The 14,027-nt window shown below is 49.6% G+C and overlaps 5 protein-coding genes across 5 annotated transcripts; 2 read left to right on the top strand and 3 right to left on the bottom strand.

Moving 5' to 3' along the window:
* Nucleotides 1-643: 643 nt before the first annotated feature.
* BDW43DRAFT_307993 (AMP-binding enzyme family protein) lies at nucleotides 644-4,262 on the top strand (the record flags this gene model as incomplete). The annotated part of the gene is made up of 2 exons (XM_032046369.1): nucleotides 644-2,101; nucleotides 2,157-4,262. The coding sequence occupies 2 exons, from the start codon at nucleotides 644-646 to the stop codon at nucleotides 4,260-4,262; spliced, it is 3,564 nt and encodes a 1,187-aa protein (XP_031903816.1).
* An 806-nt stretch (nucleotides 4,263-5,068) lies between these two features.
* On the top strand, nucleotides 5,069-6,219 carry BDW43DRAFT_266629 (uncharacterized protein). Its single transcript, XM_032040886.1, has one exon. It carries the CDS (start codon nucleotides 5,253-5,255, stop codon nucleotides 6,057-6,059), a length of 807 nt encoding a protein of 268 aa, XP_031903815.1. The 5' UTR covers nucleotides 5,069-5,252; the 3' UTR covers nucleotides 6,060-6,219.
* Nucleotides 6,220-7,170: 951 nt separating this feature from the next.
* Nucleotides 7,171-7,592, bottom strand: BDW43DRAFT_266628 (uncharacterized protein). The gene has a single exon (XM_032040885.1). The coding sequence runs from the start codon at nucleotides 7,534-7,536 to the stop codon at nucleotides 7,297-7,299; it is 240 nt and encodes a 79-aa protein (XP_031903814.1). The 5' UTR covers nucleotides 7,537-7,592; the 3' UTR covers nucleotides 7,171-7,296.
* A 1,060-nt stretch (nucleotides 7,593-8,652) lies between these two features.
* On the bottom strand, nucleotides 8,653-9,156 carry BDW43DRAFT_307990 (uncharacterized protein; the record flags this gene model as incomplete). Its single annotated transcript, XM_032046368.1, has 2 exons — nucleotides 8,653-8,967; nucleotides 9,049-9,156. The coding sequence occupies 2 exons, from the start codon at nucleotides 9,154-9,156 to the stop codon at nucleotides 8,653-8,655; spliced, it is 423 nt and encodes a 140-aa protein (XP_031903813.1).
* A 134-nt stretch (nucleotides 9,157-9,290) lies between these two features.
* On the bottom strand, nucleotides 9,291-11,724 carry BDW43DRAFT_266625 (SD08430p). Its single transcript, XM_032040884.1, has 2 exons — nucleotides 10,042-11,724; nucleotides 9,291-9,943 (listed from the first exon to the last, which is right to left on the bottom strand). Exons 1-2 carry the CDS (start codon nucleotides 11,433-11,435, stop codon nucleotides 9,601-9,603), a joined length of 1,737 nt encoding a protein of 578 aa, XP_031903812.1. The 5' UTR covers nucleotides 11,436-11,724; the 3' UTR covers nucleotides 9,291-9,600.
* Nucleotides 11,725-14,027: the final 2,303 nt, after the last annotated feature.

Genomic DNA, 14,027 nt, shown 5'->3' with positions numbered 1-14,027 from the left:
AGGAATCGTTGTTAAACAGTAGTCCTAGAATTCGGTGTCCAGAAAGTGATTTGTGGCGGCTGAGTCGCCGCCATTCTAACTGTAGGCAATCGTAGTCTGCCTCATGTACCAGGAATACAAAATGCGTCTCTCTGGAGAGCTTGGGTAAAATGCCCCAACAGAATCATGATGGAATAAAGTTAAATTAGATTTGCAGAACAGAGTCCGGAATAGTACTAGGAATAGATTGCCAGCCAGCGCCAGCCATCCCTTTAGAGAAGGACGAAAACGGAAACCAGGCCTTGACGCAAGGGATGACTAGAGAAGACAACATTCCAGGGAATGGTAGATCTAACCTCTGCAGCATCTCGGCTGTATTCGGACAGGGAACATTGATTGATTGATGAGATATCAAGCACGATGTGGAGCACTCGGAACGGAATGAATGAAAGCGTTAGGTTATATCAGTGTACCAAAATAGATATGGGCCCCGTGATCACATAAACACCATGGACCTACCGGGTGTGCCAGTATGATGCTTAAGCGCCACTTCCAACTAGCGTGTTAATTCTTATGGAGCCTATTTGAATTCTGGACTCGCCTTCATAGTTCATGTCTTTGGGTTCCTTAAAGGATTAACAGAGAAACAACGTCGGGTTCTACCATGACACGCACGACCTCGGCAACTGGAGTGGCAGAATCCCACGATGGGAGAAAATGGACTGTGGACAAAAGTCTCATTTTGCTCCTCGACGATGTTGCTGAGCGATTTCCTCACCAGGAAGCCGTGGTATCTCTCCATCAACGAGACCGATTCGGGCTCGGCGGTGATGCTACCAATGTTGACAAACCTCTTTGTTGGACATACTCCCAATTAAAAGCTGCAAGTGAAACCCTAGCAGCCTCTTTATCGGCTCAAGGCGTCGCTCACGGGAGTCAAATCATTGCCATCGTCTACAACGAGGCTGAGTGGGCGCTACTCTTCTGGGCAACAGCCCGGCTCTCTTGCCAATTTGTACCATTGGATCCGCGACTGTTCAATCAACATGCAGACGCCGTTTATCTACTGCGTAAAATCAATGCCGCTGCGATATTTGTGTCAGACAACATCATTTCCCAGCAGGTCGACGAAGCTCTAAAATCTGTACCAACTCTCCATCCGTCGAAGTGTATCATAAACTGCACAGACAGTGCCCCACCGAACGGATGGACTACTTTAAGCAGGCAAATGCTGGAGGGTTGTCTTGCTCTCCCTATTTCCGACCCAAACCCCCGGCCAGATTGCACCGTGCTAATCCTATTCACCAGCGGCACGGAATCACTCCCCAAGGCGTGCCCCCATACCACTATCAGCATCGGTACCCCGAGCCTAATGCTGGTCGATGAATGGGGTTTAGGCCCAAGGGACAGCCTTTGTCAACACCTGCCGTGTTTCCATATCTTCAACATTGTGGTAAGCCTCGCTTTCTGGCTCGCTGGTGGTACAGTCGTCTTTCCGAGCGCATCGTTCAACCCGGCGGCCTCCCTAGATACTTTCAGAATACGCTCCCGAGTCCATGTAGCCTGTGTTGCAACTATGGTACAGGCCTTAATCGCGCATATAAGGAGCTCCGGTTCCTATTTTTGTTCCCCATTCGCGGTAATTCTGGGTGGAGCTCCTATCACGCCTGATATCCTGGATCTTAGCAAGTTGCTAGGTGCTAAGAGGATTGTGGCAGGCTACGGTACGACGGAGGCCGTAGCGACGCTGATGCGCTTGGTAAATGCAGAAACCATGGCGTCCACCGAGGGGGACGTATGTCTTGGAAAGCCTCAGGCAGGAGCTTCGATGCGAATCTGTCAGCCTGGTAGCCGTATTCCTATTCGCTGTGGGCAGCTGGGTGAGTTGCACCAAGGAGGGCTTCCCCTGATCAAAGGGTACTTAGGCTCGACTGCAGAGCAATCGTCCAATTTCTACGAGGAAGATGGAATAAATTGGATGGCAACCGGTGATCAGGGATACATGGACGATGAAGGACAAGTGTACCTTCTCGGTCGGTACAAAGATCTTATAATCAGAGGTGGCGAGAACATCTCTCCCGTCAAAATCGAGCAATGCATAGGGAAACTCCCTGGGATAAAAGTAAGCGTTACTTCTTTATTTGGCTATCTTCGCCCAGATCTAATAGGTTCACTAGGCTGTGTATGTCGTTGGAATACCGGATCCGATTGCTGGTGAAGTGCCGATTGCGGTGATTAAGCAGGACGAGGACAAAAATAGGGCTTCCGCTCTGGCTCTTCAGTCCAGCGTGGCGTCCCTGCTCGGGCAATCGTTCTCGCCCACTCTCATTCTAGACCTACAAAGAGACCTTGGGATGGACAGCTATCCGACAACTACATCAGGGAAGGTCCGAAAGACTACCCTTCGTCAATGGGTCGTAGATTATGTGGGAAAGCTAGATGCTCCAAGGCCTTCATCCTCGGACTTACCTACGGAGCTTACAGCGCTCTGGCTTGCGGTAAGTGGTCTAGGGCCACAGGAAGTTGACATGGACACTCCGATACTGGCTTTCGCGGACAGTATCATGATAATTCAGTTCCTGTACCTGGTGAACAAAAGGAAACTAGGTCGACTCACGCAGCAAGATATTATGGGGGCGAATACGATTCGAAAGCAAGCCAAATTACTCTCCATCAGGAAAGAGCACATTGGTGAGATCTCTGGGATGAAATCTCCCCAGAATGGTGCGCAAGGCAATTTGAAAAATGTGCTTGAACATCACCGAGCCAAGGAAGTGGCCTCATCTATATTGACACCATTAGGATTCGACTGGGATGATGTTGAGGAAGTCATTCCAATGACCGACTACGTCAAGCATTTCTCAAGCGATAGGTGTAGACCAAGCTCTTGGAACCTCCGGGCGGCGTTTGTCACGAATATCTCCATAGATGTGGCCGGTATGGAGGCAGTATTACGCCTTTGGCTTCAACGTCACCCGTTGTTGCGTGCAACAACTGCCAAATTCAACGAAGAACTGGAGCTTTACCTAGTCATGCGGTTGAGTCAACCGTGGTTGAGACTTCAAATTATCCATGGTGGCGAGGTGGAGGATGCTAATGGTGTAGAAATGTACGGACTGAACGACCCTGCCTTTGACTGGGTCAATCAATCTGTCGGGCCGCTCTTCAAGGCCACGATTCTCCGTATCCGGGACTCATCGAAGGTTGGGCTGGTCCTGCACTTCCACCACGCCATCTTCGATGGCCTTACCCTCTTTTCTTGGGCCCGGGACTTAAAAGAGCTCCTCAGAAGTCAGGACCAGTGCCCGGTATACTATCTTCCCTACCGTGATTTCGCAGAACATTACCAACACTACCGAACCAGCGTAGCAGCTGAGAAGGCGGTCGACTTCCATGTTCAAAGGCTTCGAGGCTTGTCACTGTCTTCAGATTCATTATGGCCTCCACAGAAAGTACCAGGCTGGATGAAAGGGGATGCCCAGGGTTGGACTCCGCCGGATCATTGGGCTGGGGACCGTGTATTACTGGATGGTGAACAGAGCCGCGGAGCGCAAGGGATCAATCGCTCTATTCACCTATCGCAACTGTCCGAAATGCGGAAGGCCTACGAGATCACTCCTCCTACCATCGCCAAAAGTGCCTGTGCATTGGTTAATTTGCACCTCACAGGACAAGAAGAAGCTCTCTTTACGGGCGTCGATTCAGGCAGATTTTGGCCCATCCCGAATGCCGACGTAAATGCTAGTCCATTCGAAATCGATGGGCCTACAATGACCTTCTATGCCAACCGCATTCGCCTTCTGCCTGGTGAAACTGCTCACGACTTTCTGAAGAGAATGCAACGAGATCAAGGTGAGATATCAGTTCACGCACATGCTCCCCTTGACACCATAAAGGGTAAGCTCGAAGAGATAGACAGCAGTACGGGACCGGCTGATGTGGCGATGTTGAACGACCTCTTCCACAGACAGACTTTTAACTGGCTCATGCAGCATTACACGGAATCAGATTCTGATCCCATTCGCCTCGTTCAAAGTGTAGGCAGGACTGACCTTGGATTCATGTGGTTTCCTTCTCTCCTACCAAATGATGTGTTGGAATTGAATGTCACCTGGGACGATTCCCAACTGCGATCGAAGGAGGTTTATGATGTCACGACGAAATACATGTGTGCTGTTGCATGGCTGTCTGATCCTGACAATATGAACAAGCCGGTCACGGAATGCCAATTCGAGGGGTGCGATGGGATTAGCTACTGGGTGTCCGACAAGTTTCATCGGTAGTTCGCTTGTTCGGCAGAGTCAGGAGGTGCAATGCAAATTAAGGCAAAACGGGAACCGGGGCTCAGTCCGAAAATGAATCTACGAGGATAATCAGAAGGGAATATGTATCTTGATATCATTGCTGTGCATATTTATATAATAGACAAATTTAACATCAGCCACGTATGTACTTTTCTTAGAGCCACGATAGCTATTATATGTAACATCAGTGGGCTCTGGCCCAGTTGTTGTCTCACGTCGCAAGTCTTGACTCTTCGTATATCGTCGTTCAAAAGATTATGATCTTTCCAGGAGCACATCTCGGCCAACTCCAAGACAGCTCGACGGTGGAGAACATGCCTCGAGCACTGCTATTGGCGTGTTCGTAAACCGTACCCGCCAAGAGCTAGTACTATAGCTGTGGGGGCCAAAGGTCCAGTTCCCAAACACCAGTATCCTAAAAACCTAGCATCCCAGGACAGTGAACTTGAGTGATCCTGTGATCCAGCTGATGAGTACTAGACAAACTCTTAATTGCTTAACAGATTGGCAAATCCCAGTACTCATCCAGCTCTTCCTTCACGCCAATCCTACCCCGTGTGACAGCCAGAAACATGGTGGATCCCGCCAGCCGCCCAAGTTTGAGTGGACATTAAGTAGTAGGGATGCTGAGCTTCGGGGGATCCCCAAGCCACCGAGTTTAGCCATAAATAACCCGGAAAGGAACGAGAGATCCACCACGCGCTACGCAAATGCCCAGAAATCCCGTCCCGGTGTCCTGATCATCTACAGCCAAGCTATTTACCATAAAGGGAGTCATCAGGAAGGGTTGACAGACATCATGTGATGCCCTTGGCCCCATACGCGGCCGCCAATTCGGTGATCATCCATCACGATGGAGATATAAATAAAGCGGCGTCTCCTCCCGTGAAGATATATAAATATAGACTGACTAGCCTCTGCCTCGCCGTCACCATTCTTCGCTTTATATCCACTCGGATCTAAACCAAAATGGCAACACGATCCCCAACCCGCTTATTCCTCACCCTCACAACCCCTCCCCTGGTAATAGCGGGTTACAGCACGCATCACTGGCTCAATAACCTGGAGGCACGATACCCACCCATCGCCCCAGATAGATCAAGCACAGAACTCCTCCGCACACCCGCCAACCCGGTAATTCAACATGTCCCACACATCGACATCTACTCCGCCCGTATCCCGCTCCGCGCCTTGCAAGCGCGCATCAAGCACCCAGCGGACGAAACCAAACCAACAAAACAAGATCTCAACACCGCATGGGCACAGTCCCTTTTAAATTGTAACCTTCTTCGCCTGGAAGCGAAATTCATCGGTCTGTTCCGCACGGGAAAATTCAACCCTGGAGATACGGGGACCAGTCCGGCGGGATTCAGCCCCGAACCGGAAACGGGGGCTCCGCGTGAGCTTCTAAATGGGATTATGACTGTCGTTCGGGAGCCGGTGGGTGAGGAACCTTTGTTAGTGACATGGGGGATGCCAGATGAGCCGCGGGTATTCTTTGAAAAGATTGCTCGGTGGGGATATCCGTGGCGGTTGATGACGGGGGGACGGCATGAAATGAGCGTTGAGGGGCCGTTTGAGGGGGAGGGTGACGAGGAGAGTCAAGGGCCATTTGTTGAGGTTAGATTTGCGTCGGCGCATGCGTATGAGGTTGTGGAGGAGGAAGGGGAGTTGTGGGAACAGAAGACTATTCCGAAGTGGACTGGACGGTTGCATCGGGTATATGCGAGGCTTTTGTTGGATACTGCTGTGAGGGAGTTGGAAGGTGGGAGGTGAGTGGCTTTCGGTGTTTGATGTCTGGACTTTGTTCTGTATGTGAGTCTATATGGTTTGGTGTCATTGCATTTGAGCGTTGGAAGCGAGATTTTGATAGAGTAATACTTAGCTACGCCGTTTAGCGGCGAAGATGTTTGGAATTGTGGTTATACTGGAATACGATTTCATGACGTATGGGCTTTCTTTACTCTACAGCCTTGGATGCCACGATTCTCCTGGATCCACCCTGCACCAAAATCCTCTGGCCTGGAATGACATACCCCGGGCTTCAAGATCAAGCAATTCCTTCCATATTCCTGCCCGCTTAATACAGAACGATGAAGGGAGCTTTGTCGCGGATCTAATGTCAACTATTCCCTTATGTTGGACCGATGCAGGTAACTAATCAGCCCTGCGCCATGTTCAATAATTGAAGGCACTCCAGATGAATAGTTCCTAATGGGTGAGTCAACTAAAGAAAGTGAAACTTAATGGCGCTGAACAATACCTATGGATTAATATATTCGCCTCTTCCCCCTAACTGTGGGAGCGAGGTAGCCAACAGAGTACTCAAATTAAATAGAGATCTCTAATAAGGTGATTCTAGAGATTACTCAAGGCTTTTCCTCGCGTACGGCAATGTGCTATGATGGAGAATAGTCGATTCGTAAGATAGTATTCAATGGATGGAGCCTTTATTCATGTTATTTCTGTCCGAAATTCTCGATAGAAATTCATCTAAGTATTGAAGCCCGCCTACGATGCTATTCACAGCCCTAAGTCACTACGTAGGAAGCCTACACTATAAAAGCGCCCCCACCTCTACGCCCGTCCTTTTCTTGTTCTTACCTTTGTAAACTCCTCAATCATCCACTTGGTTTTCTTTCAAGAAACTATTTTATCTTATTATGTTTGACTACGACCTATCCTTTGACTTGAAGCATTTAGGTCTACGTACTCTCCAACTGTTGTAGCTTGAATACAGCTTGGGCCTGCAAGTACTCACACGTATTCTTCCCGGCCACAATGTGGAGTACAATGACCTGATTAAATATATAGGCCACACTTGCTTTCAAACACCCCAACACCATTAAGCGCATAATCCAAATAGGTAAGTCGTACGTCCAGATCTTGCTAACCAATAGAAGATTACCAGCTCAAGGAGCATGGGCGAGACGGCTAATATTCGACAGATTCAGTGAAGCGACAGTGTTGGCCCTGCTCTCTTCATACAAGAGCACAGGTCTCCAAAACCTTTTTAGTGGACAAGAAACCTCAACGTATCTTCATTGCATTTCAACGCGTTCACCAACGTGGAATCCCCTCCGGGCTCCCCCTTGCTACCATCGGGCAGCTCCTCCCCTCCTGCGGCTGCTCCTCTGGCCCATGAAGGAAAGGAGCTCGCCGCAAGTTTTTCCAAGACGAAGAAGACGGTGACGAGGATGCCGCCTCCTAGTTTTTGCAGTGTCTCCGCTATCCTGACCGGGTCCCGCAGCATGAGAGTGCTGTGTGTGCTCGGCTCCCGGGCCGTTTGGCTTGCGTGCGTTGTCAAGTTGGCCATCTCGCGTGCCCCCTGGTCCGTTTTCTTTTCTGATACGGTTATGTCTTTGGGTGCTTTGTTAACAGCTTTTCCTTTTAGGCCCCCACTAGTTCATATCGTTTAAGCACAAAGATAATACTAGGATAACTGCGTCAATTATTGCCTATGAAGATGTGCATGTTGGGGTGAAGCCGGGGTGCAAGGCGGTTTTTTGCACAACGTGGGCCAGGTAATGGGGACTATTTGCGCTGAAGCCGACGTTGGTATTTGTTATGCGGTTTATAAGTCTACCAATGATAGCAGTATGGGAAAAAAGGGCCCTGACATCATATTGATGACTGCCTCTGGGGATCTGAGAATTGTTGGTGGACTGAAAACACTATGGATAGAAGAGCATGGCCTCCACCGTGCTCTCCAGCCTAAAGGATATCGACTACCCCAGGTAAAGGGATCTTCCCTTCCTCCTCTTTTCCCCGAAGCTTTCCTGTCATACTTTCCTTTCTTCTTATTTTTGGGTTGACTCTTCAAATGTCTCCTGGTCCTTATCCTAGCGGCGTTGAAAATGGAGCCCCTGTCAGGTGATTCAGAAGCATCTGTTGTCCCATTGCCTTCAGTGTTGTCTTTTCCCAGTGTTATCCATCTAATCCTTCTCAAAGCTACCTAAAATTGTTACTGCTTCCTCGATAAATGTAATCCTCTGAATGAAGGTTGGTCAAATATCAATATATAACTCTATAACTATCAGACTATACAAGCAGCTATCTATATCACCGCATCAAAGCATGTAATAGAATAGTCTAGGGGGTCTAATTCTACTAAACCTATTAGTCAGACCTATCCTCCAAGTAATCATCTAGTTACGACAGTAATTAGTGATAAATGGCGGCTCAGTACCCTCTGCATATTCATAGGAGAATAGCTACTAGCAACACTACTACAATGTCCTTTCAAATTCTCGATATCAACTCAATATGTACTGTTAACTATCCCCAATAAACGAAATCAACCCATTAAACCCTCATTCAACTCATACATCCATTAAAACCAACCCATCCACAGACTATACAGAACAAACTAATCACACTCCTCCCCCTTAGGAACAGCCCTCCACCCCTTCCACCCCTCATACTTAACGCAAACCGCCCAACCCCCCCGAATCTGCCCCATAAACCCCTCAGAATCACAATCCCCAGTTTTATACATGCACAGATCAAAGCTTGGCTCGCTGGGACTCTTCCACGAGACCGTATCCACGATACTCAGATTTAGACTGTTTACCGCAGTCAAATCATCACAGGCTCGCTCCGACACGCCAGATGAATGGTAGACGCTGATGTCGATATTGGAGTTGTTAGGTTTGCAGCCTGGCTTGAGGAGGCGGAGATCCCACTTTTTGTTTTTTTGGTTTGTTATGTTAGTATAGGCTTGGATATAGTTGGGGGGATAAGAGGGGTGGCTAGGGTTAGTTACGTTTCGGGGCTTGAGAGTGTCTAGCGTGGAGGCGGTGTCTTGGGCGGTTGCCAGTGCGGTGGGGAGGGAGAGGAGCAGCGGGAGGAGTGTGTACCAGTGGAAGTACATTTTGTAACCGAGGTATTGATGGCTGAAAGGGGTTTGCTTCTCGGGTATTAGGTGATTAAGTAAAAATGGGGAAAGTTTGCAGATCAGGAACCAGGTTAGGGACTTATTTATAGGAAGAAAAGAATAGGGGTTATTTTTTATGTTTTCATTTTTCAGCTGACTCTCGGACCTTAATCGATCACTAATGCGGGTACACGAAACACGGCAAATGGCAAAGCTCCAGGCTCTCGTATAAATGTACTGAACGACAGGGACTAGATTCAGGGCAATATGCAATGCAACCCTCGTTTCATGGTCCAGATGGTTCTATTAGTACATACATCAAACATGCAGAGTATTGGTCAAGAAAAAAAAAATACAGCCCATTTCCTTCTATAACATGTCCCGGTCCCCTATTTTTGGGCTTTTTTGTTTTCCTTTTCTCTATGTTTCGAGTTTCATGGTCTAATTTCTGCTATTGGGGGACAGCCGCCACGCCCGCAGGGGAAGTCCCTGCAATTTCATCACCGCGGGTCGGATAAATAAAAAGAAGGTCACCGTTCCAACCAGCACACACAGGATGTTCGTCATGTAGTAACCATCCCGGAGGGTATGGCAGGAGCCGCCGCCATTTGTGCAACGAATCCGGTCGGGTTCCAGCGCGCAAGAGAACGGGGAAGTGACCAGCTCCCCTTTCAGTTGGTCGGCCGAAGGAGGAACGCTGGGAGGGGTGCAGGTCGCCTCGGTGAACATGTCCACAAGCTTTAGGATGAAGTAGCGTGGGAAGGTACCGCCCAGGTTGGAGACACTGTGCGAGCCAGTTAGTTGGTTCATACGGTTACACCAATTTCATGTCGCGTCCAAGGGGCAAGAAAAAGCAAAAGAAAGAAAGGGCGGGAAACTCACGTTGCAAGCATGGTCATGTAAGTCCCTCCAATCGTAGGATCGGAAATCCGCGCATGGAACGCAGACACCGCGACGAACATGACCGTATTCATAAAGGTCGAAAGGACGTGCTCTCCAATGACCGTCAAGAGGTACCAGAAAGGGACTTCCGATGCCGCCGGATAAATCATGACCGTCACCTGCGCCAGAACTGCCGCCGCCAGTCGTCCCATAAATGCCCAACACCACAGGCGCATGGGGGTATACTCCGTGGACCACTTGCCCGCATAGTAGCCCAAGCCAATCTCGAATGGGAAGTCAATCAACACGACCAACGCCATGTTGTCTTGGCCGAATCCCTTATCCAATAACTTCAAACTGGTCACCCCGTCGTTAGCCTGAAATCCAATTTTGGCAATCAGGTGCACCAAAATGATCGTCTGAACGTTCTTGAGTTTGAGCACGCTCCACATGCTCTTGTACACGTCCGAAATACTGTCCCGCTCCTGTGTTTTCTCTTCCTTCTTCAGGAGGGCCAGGCCGAGCGTCACAATCAGGTACGCCCAGCCCCAGAATGTCAGGTATGTGCCCAACGACAGGAGACCGCCCGGCGCCGGGGTAGAGCGAAACCAGCGATTGGCGAAATCCTCCGAGTTGAACGCCAGAAACACCGTGTACGACAAGAAGTGACCAGCCGTCAACCCAACCGTCTGTGCAGTCGACGCGTAGGAGATATTCGGTGGGGACATGAGGGTGATGGCCCATCCGTCCACTGCAATGTCCTGCGTGGCGCAGAAAAGCACCAACACGAACCACCAGTATGTAAAGTTCCAGACCCCAGCGCCTCCGTTAGCGCCCGCCTGCACCATCATATCGCCAATCCGCCCGCCCAGATAGATCATGGCCAACCCGGCAATAGCCTGAACCGGGGTGATCCAGCTCTTGCGTCGGCCAAATCTCCGGCTCCATACCGCATCCACAATGGGGCTCCATAGCAGTTTCAGCGAATAGGGGTACGAAGCAAGGGAGAAGACACCGATTTGGCCGTAGGACAGGTAGGGCTTGAGTAGGAACGGGACCGATCCTGTGGCTAGGCCCATGGGCACTCCCTGGAGGAAGTATAGCACACATAATAGCAGAAAGTTCCTCTTATCACTTGGAGGGAGGTTATCGAAACTTGTCGTAGTTAAAGACGGGGTGACCGGGGTGACCGGGGGGTCGTGGTCTAAGGAGAAACTCGGTCGGGACATAATACGGGAGGCTTGTGCGGACGACGACGATTCGATAGAGGTGTCCCTCTTACGCATTTCAATGTTGGAATTCATTCCGTCCCTCGCATGACCGTTCTGGCCGGTCGCGATCTTCAGGGTCGGCTTGGAGCGACGTTTGGACACCGTGCGGTCCTTGCGCTTCATGGGTTCGCACCAAAACGGTCTGTCGCCGGAGTCGCGTCTTGCGTCGTTCGTTTAGGTCCTAGGGAAGCTGATGAAGGAAAATTATCAAAGGAATTTGGTCGTTGGCGCGTCAGACAGGGTTCTTAGGATGTCCCTGGTTAGTTCTGCATAACTCTTCGGGTTGGTCGGCTATCGAACAACGTGGACCTAAAAGGAGAGACGATGGTGAAAAGGAAGAGTGGAGATCTAGCTCAAACGAGAGTATCAGGTGGATTTTTAAATTGGGATCCGTTCAAGGGATTGTTCCGAGTTTCAAGAAAGGCGAAAGGTTCGAGGAAGTAAAAGGTGTCCTCAACTTTAACTGGTTTTTAAACCCAAAGGGGAAAGTTTGACTTCCCCGGGAGACCCACCTGATCGGCATGTTCCCATTGGTCCGAGCTTCTGCAGAAGAACATCTGCAGAGCTTCTATATTTTTCTACTGCTTTTGCTATTGCTCTGTTACTATAAACATCTATGAATGTGTATCTTCTATTACTTATCTTGACTTGTTCTTTCTCACCAAGGATTAGTACTAATCTACTCATTTCCCCGACCTGTCGCGAGTAACAAATCCTTCACCCGCTCACGCCCGTTAACCACCGCCTGAAACAATGGTGTCCGGCCCAGGAGGTCCTTTGAGTCGACATCAACATGCCCAGTATCGAGCAACAGCTTGACCACTTCCTCGTATCCATTTGTTGAGGCCCAGGCCAGTGGTGTAAGCCCCTTAGCATCTCTTGAGTCCACGTCAACCTGTCCGGTTTCGAGCAAAAGCTCGACCACGGTCTCATGTCCATTTCCTGCAGCCCAGGACAGCGGGGTTCTCCCATCTATGTCTTTTGAATCGATATCAACCTCTTCGGTTTCGAGTAACAAGTTGACAACGGCATCATGCCCGTTCTCAGCCGCCCGCGAGAGCGGCGTCCGACCACCAGTGTTTTCTCTTGAGTCCGCATCAGCCTGCCCAGTTTCAAGTAAGAGCTCCACCACTGCCTCATAGCCCATCTCCGCCGCCCACGATAATGGCGTGGAGCCGGTACAATCTTTTGAGTCCACGTGTACCTTGCCAGTTTCAAGGAGAAGCTCTACCACCATCTCGTGACCCGATTCCGCGGCCAACGATAGTGGTGTTGCCAATGTATAATCTCGGGAGTTCACATCGACATGTCCTGTTTGGAGCAAAAGCATAACCACACGGTCATATCCATTCTCCGCTGCCCAGGCTAACGGCGTTCGGCCCATGTCAAACTCTTGTGACTCTATATCAACCCGTCCGGTTTCAAGTAATAGCTGGACCACCTCTTCATGTCCTTCCCTTGCTGCCCAGGATAGCGCGGTTGAGCCAGTTTCATCCATTGTATCCACGAGAGCGCCCTCCTGAATGCTGACCTGTGCTGTGGCATACATTCCGTATCTTGCAGCCCACAGCAGAGCTGAGCCTCCTGAGCTCCGTAAATTGTATCGGTACAAGTATGGGTTCATGACAGCGTGAAGCAGGCGGTTGACTTGGCATAGAGCATTGATGTCACTCTCTGCCTCAAGGCAGTCGGCAACCAACACCAGAAGCTCAAGAGGCAAGTGAAATAACGACATCGGCTCTTCTTCCGAGGATGTGAGGGTAAGGAAGCCGAACGGCGCAGGTATGAGCGCCTCAGATGCACGGCAGAGGGAGTTGAGAGTCGTCATGGGCTTCGGATTAGGTAGGGGTTAAAGATGAAATACAACAGCAGCTCGATTTCGATACGAGCGGCCTGCGTCTTTTCCGTCACCGAGGACTTATTCAATGCAATATTGCAAACGAAATTGCTTGGGGTCTCACAACCTCTCGCCTAATGTCTCACTCCTTATAACCCTCCCCTCCCACCAGTTGTTGTAACTGGTAACTAAATTGTTTACCACTGACTAAGCTTCTGACGAACTAGCTATTGTGTTAGCTGGCGTACTACATTCCTCTCAAGGAAGGCGTTGGACTCATCATGATGGGAAAACATCACCGCTTCCACCGGGACACTATGGCCTCTGATTGGCCAGAATGGGTTGTAAAGTCGGTATGCAGCCCCTGACCCATCTTTTTAGGAGGTGGGCACTAAGAAGAGGAGTGCAGTGCACTATCGACCTCGGGCATCCATCCGGACTGCTCAGACTGTCGACTGTTATCATTCCCTCATTCTTGAAGTTGTGTAACCAGCAAGGCAAACATGGTTGGTCCCTATGCCCAATACCTACAATGGTTATTCATTGGATTTCTAAAGGAGCTCTTTCTCAAAACTACTCGGTGAGTGACTGGTTAATTACTTATCATTTGTCGTGTTGATGCCCTAGTTTTGATCTAGACAAGCACTGATTCTGGCGGTACTTATTGAGAACCACTCAAATATATAAACCGTTAGCCCTAATCCGACTTTCAAGGTTCGCATCACTCTTCACTACAATCGTTCATAGATACAATAGTTTACCTTTAGCCACCCCTGAGTTATTTACCTATTTATCTTCGGTTTTTCTCAGACAGCATGATTTCCTTTGCACACGTCTGAACCTATCCAGAACCCCTCATCCACCGGAAGAACGAGGAA

The sequence above is a fragment of the Aspergillus alliaceus genome (genome assembly GCF_009176365.1).
Source record: "Aspergillus alliaceus strain CBS 536.65 unplaced genomic scaffold BDW43scaffold_7, whole genome shotgun sequence".
NCBI lineage: Eukaryota > Fungi > Ascomycota > Eurotiomycetes > Eurotiales > Aspergillaceae > Aspergillus > Aspergillus alliaceus.
This window is presented reverse-complemented; position numbering and strand designations above follow the sequence as displayed.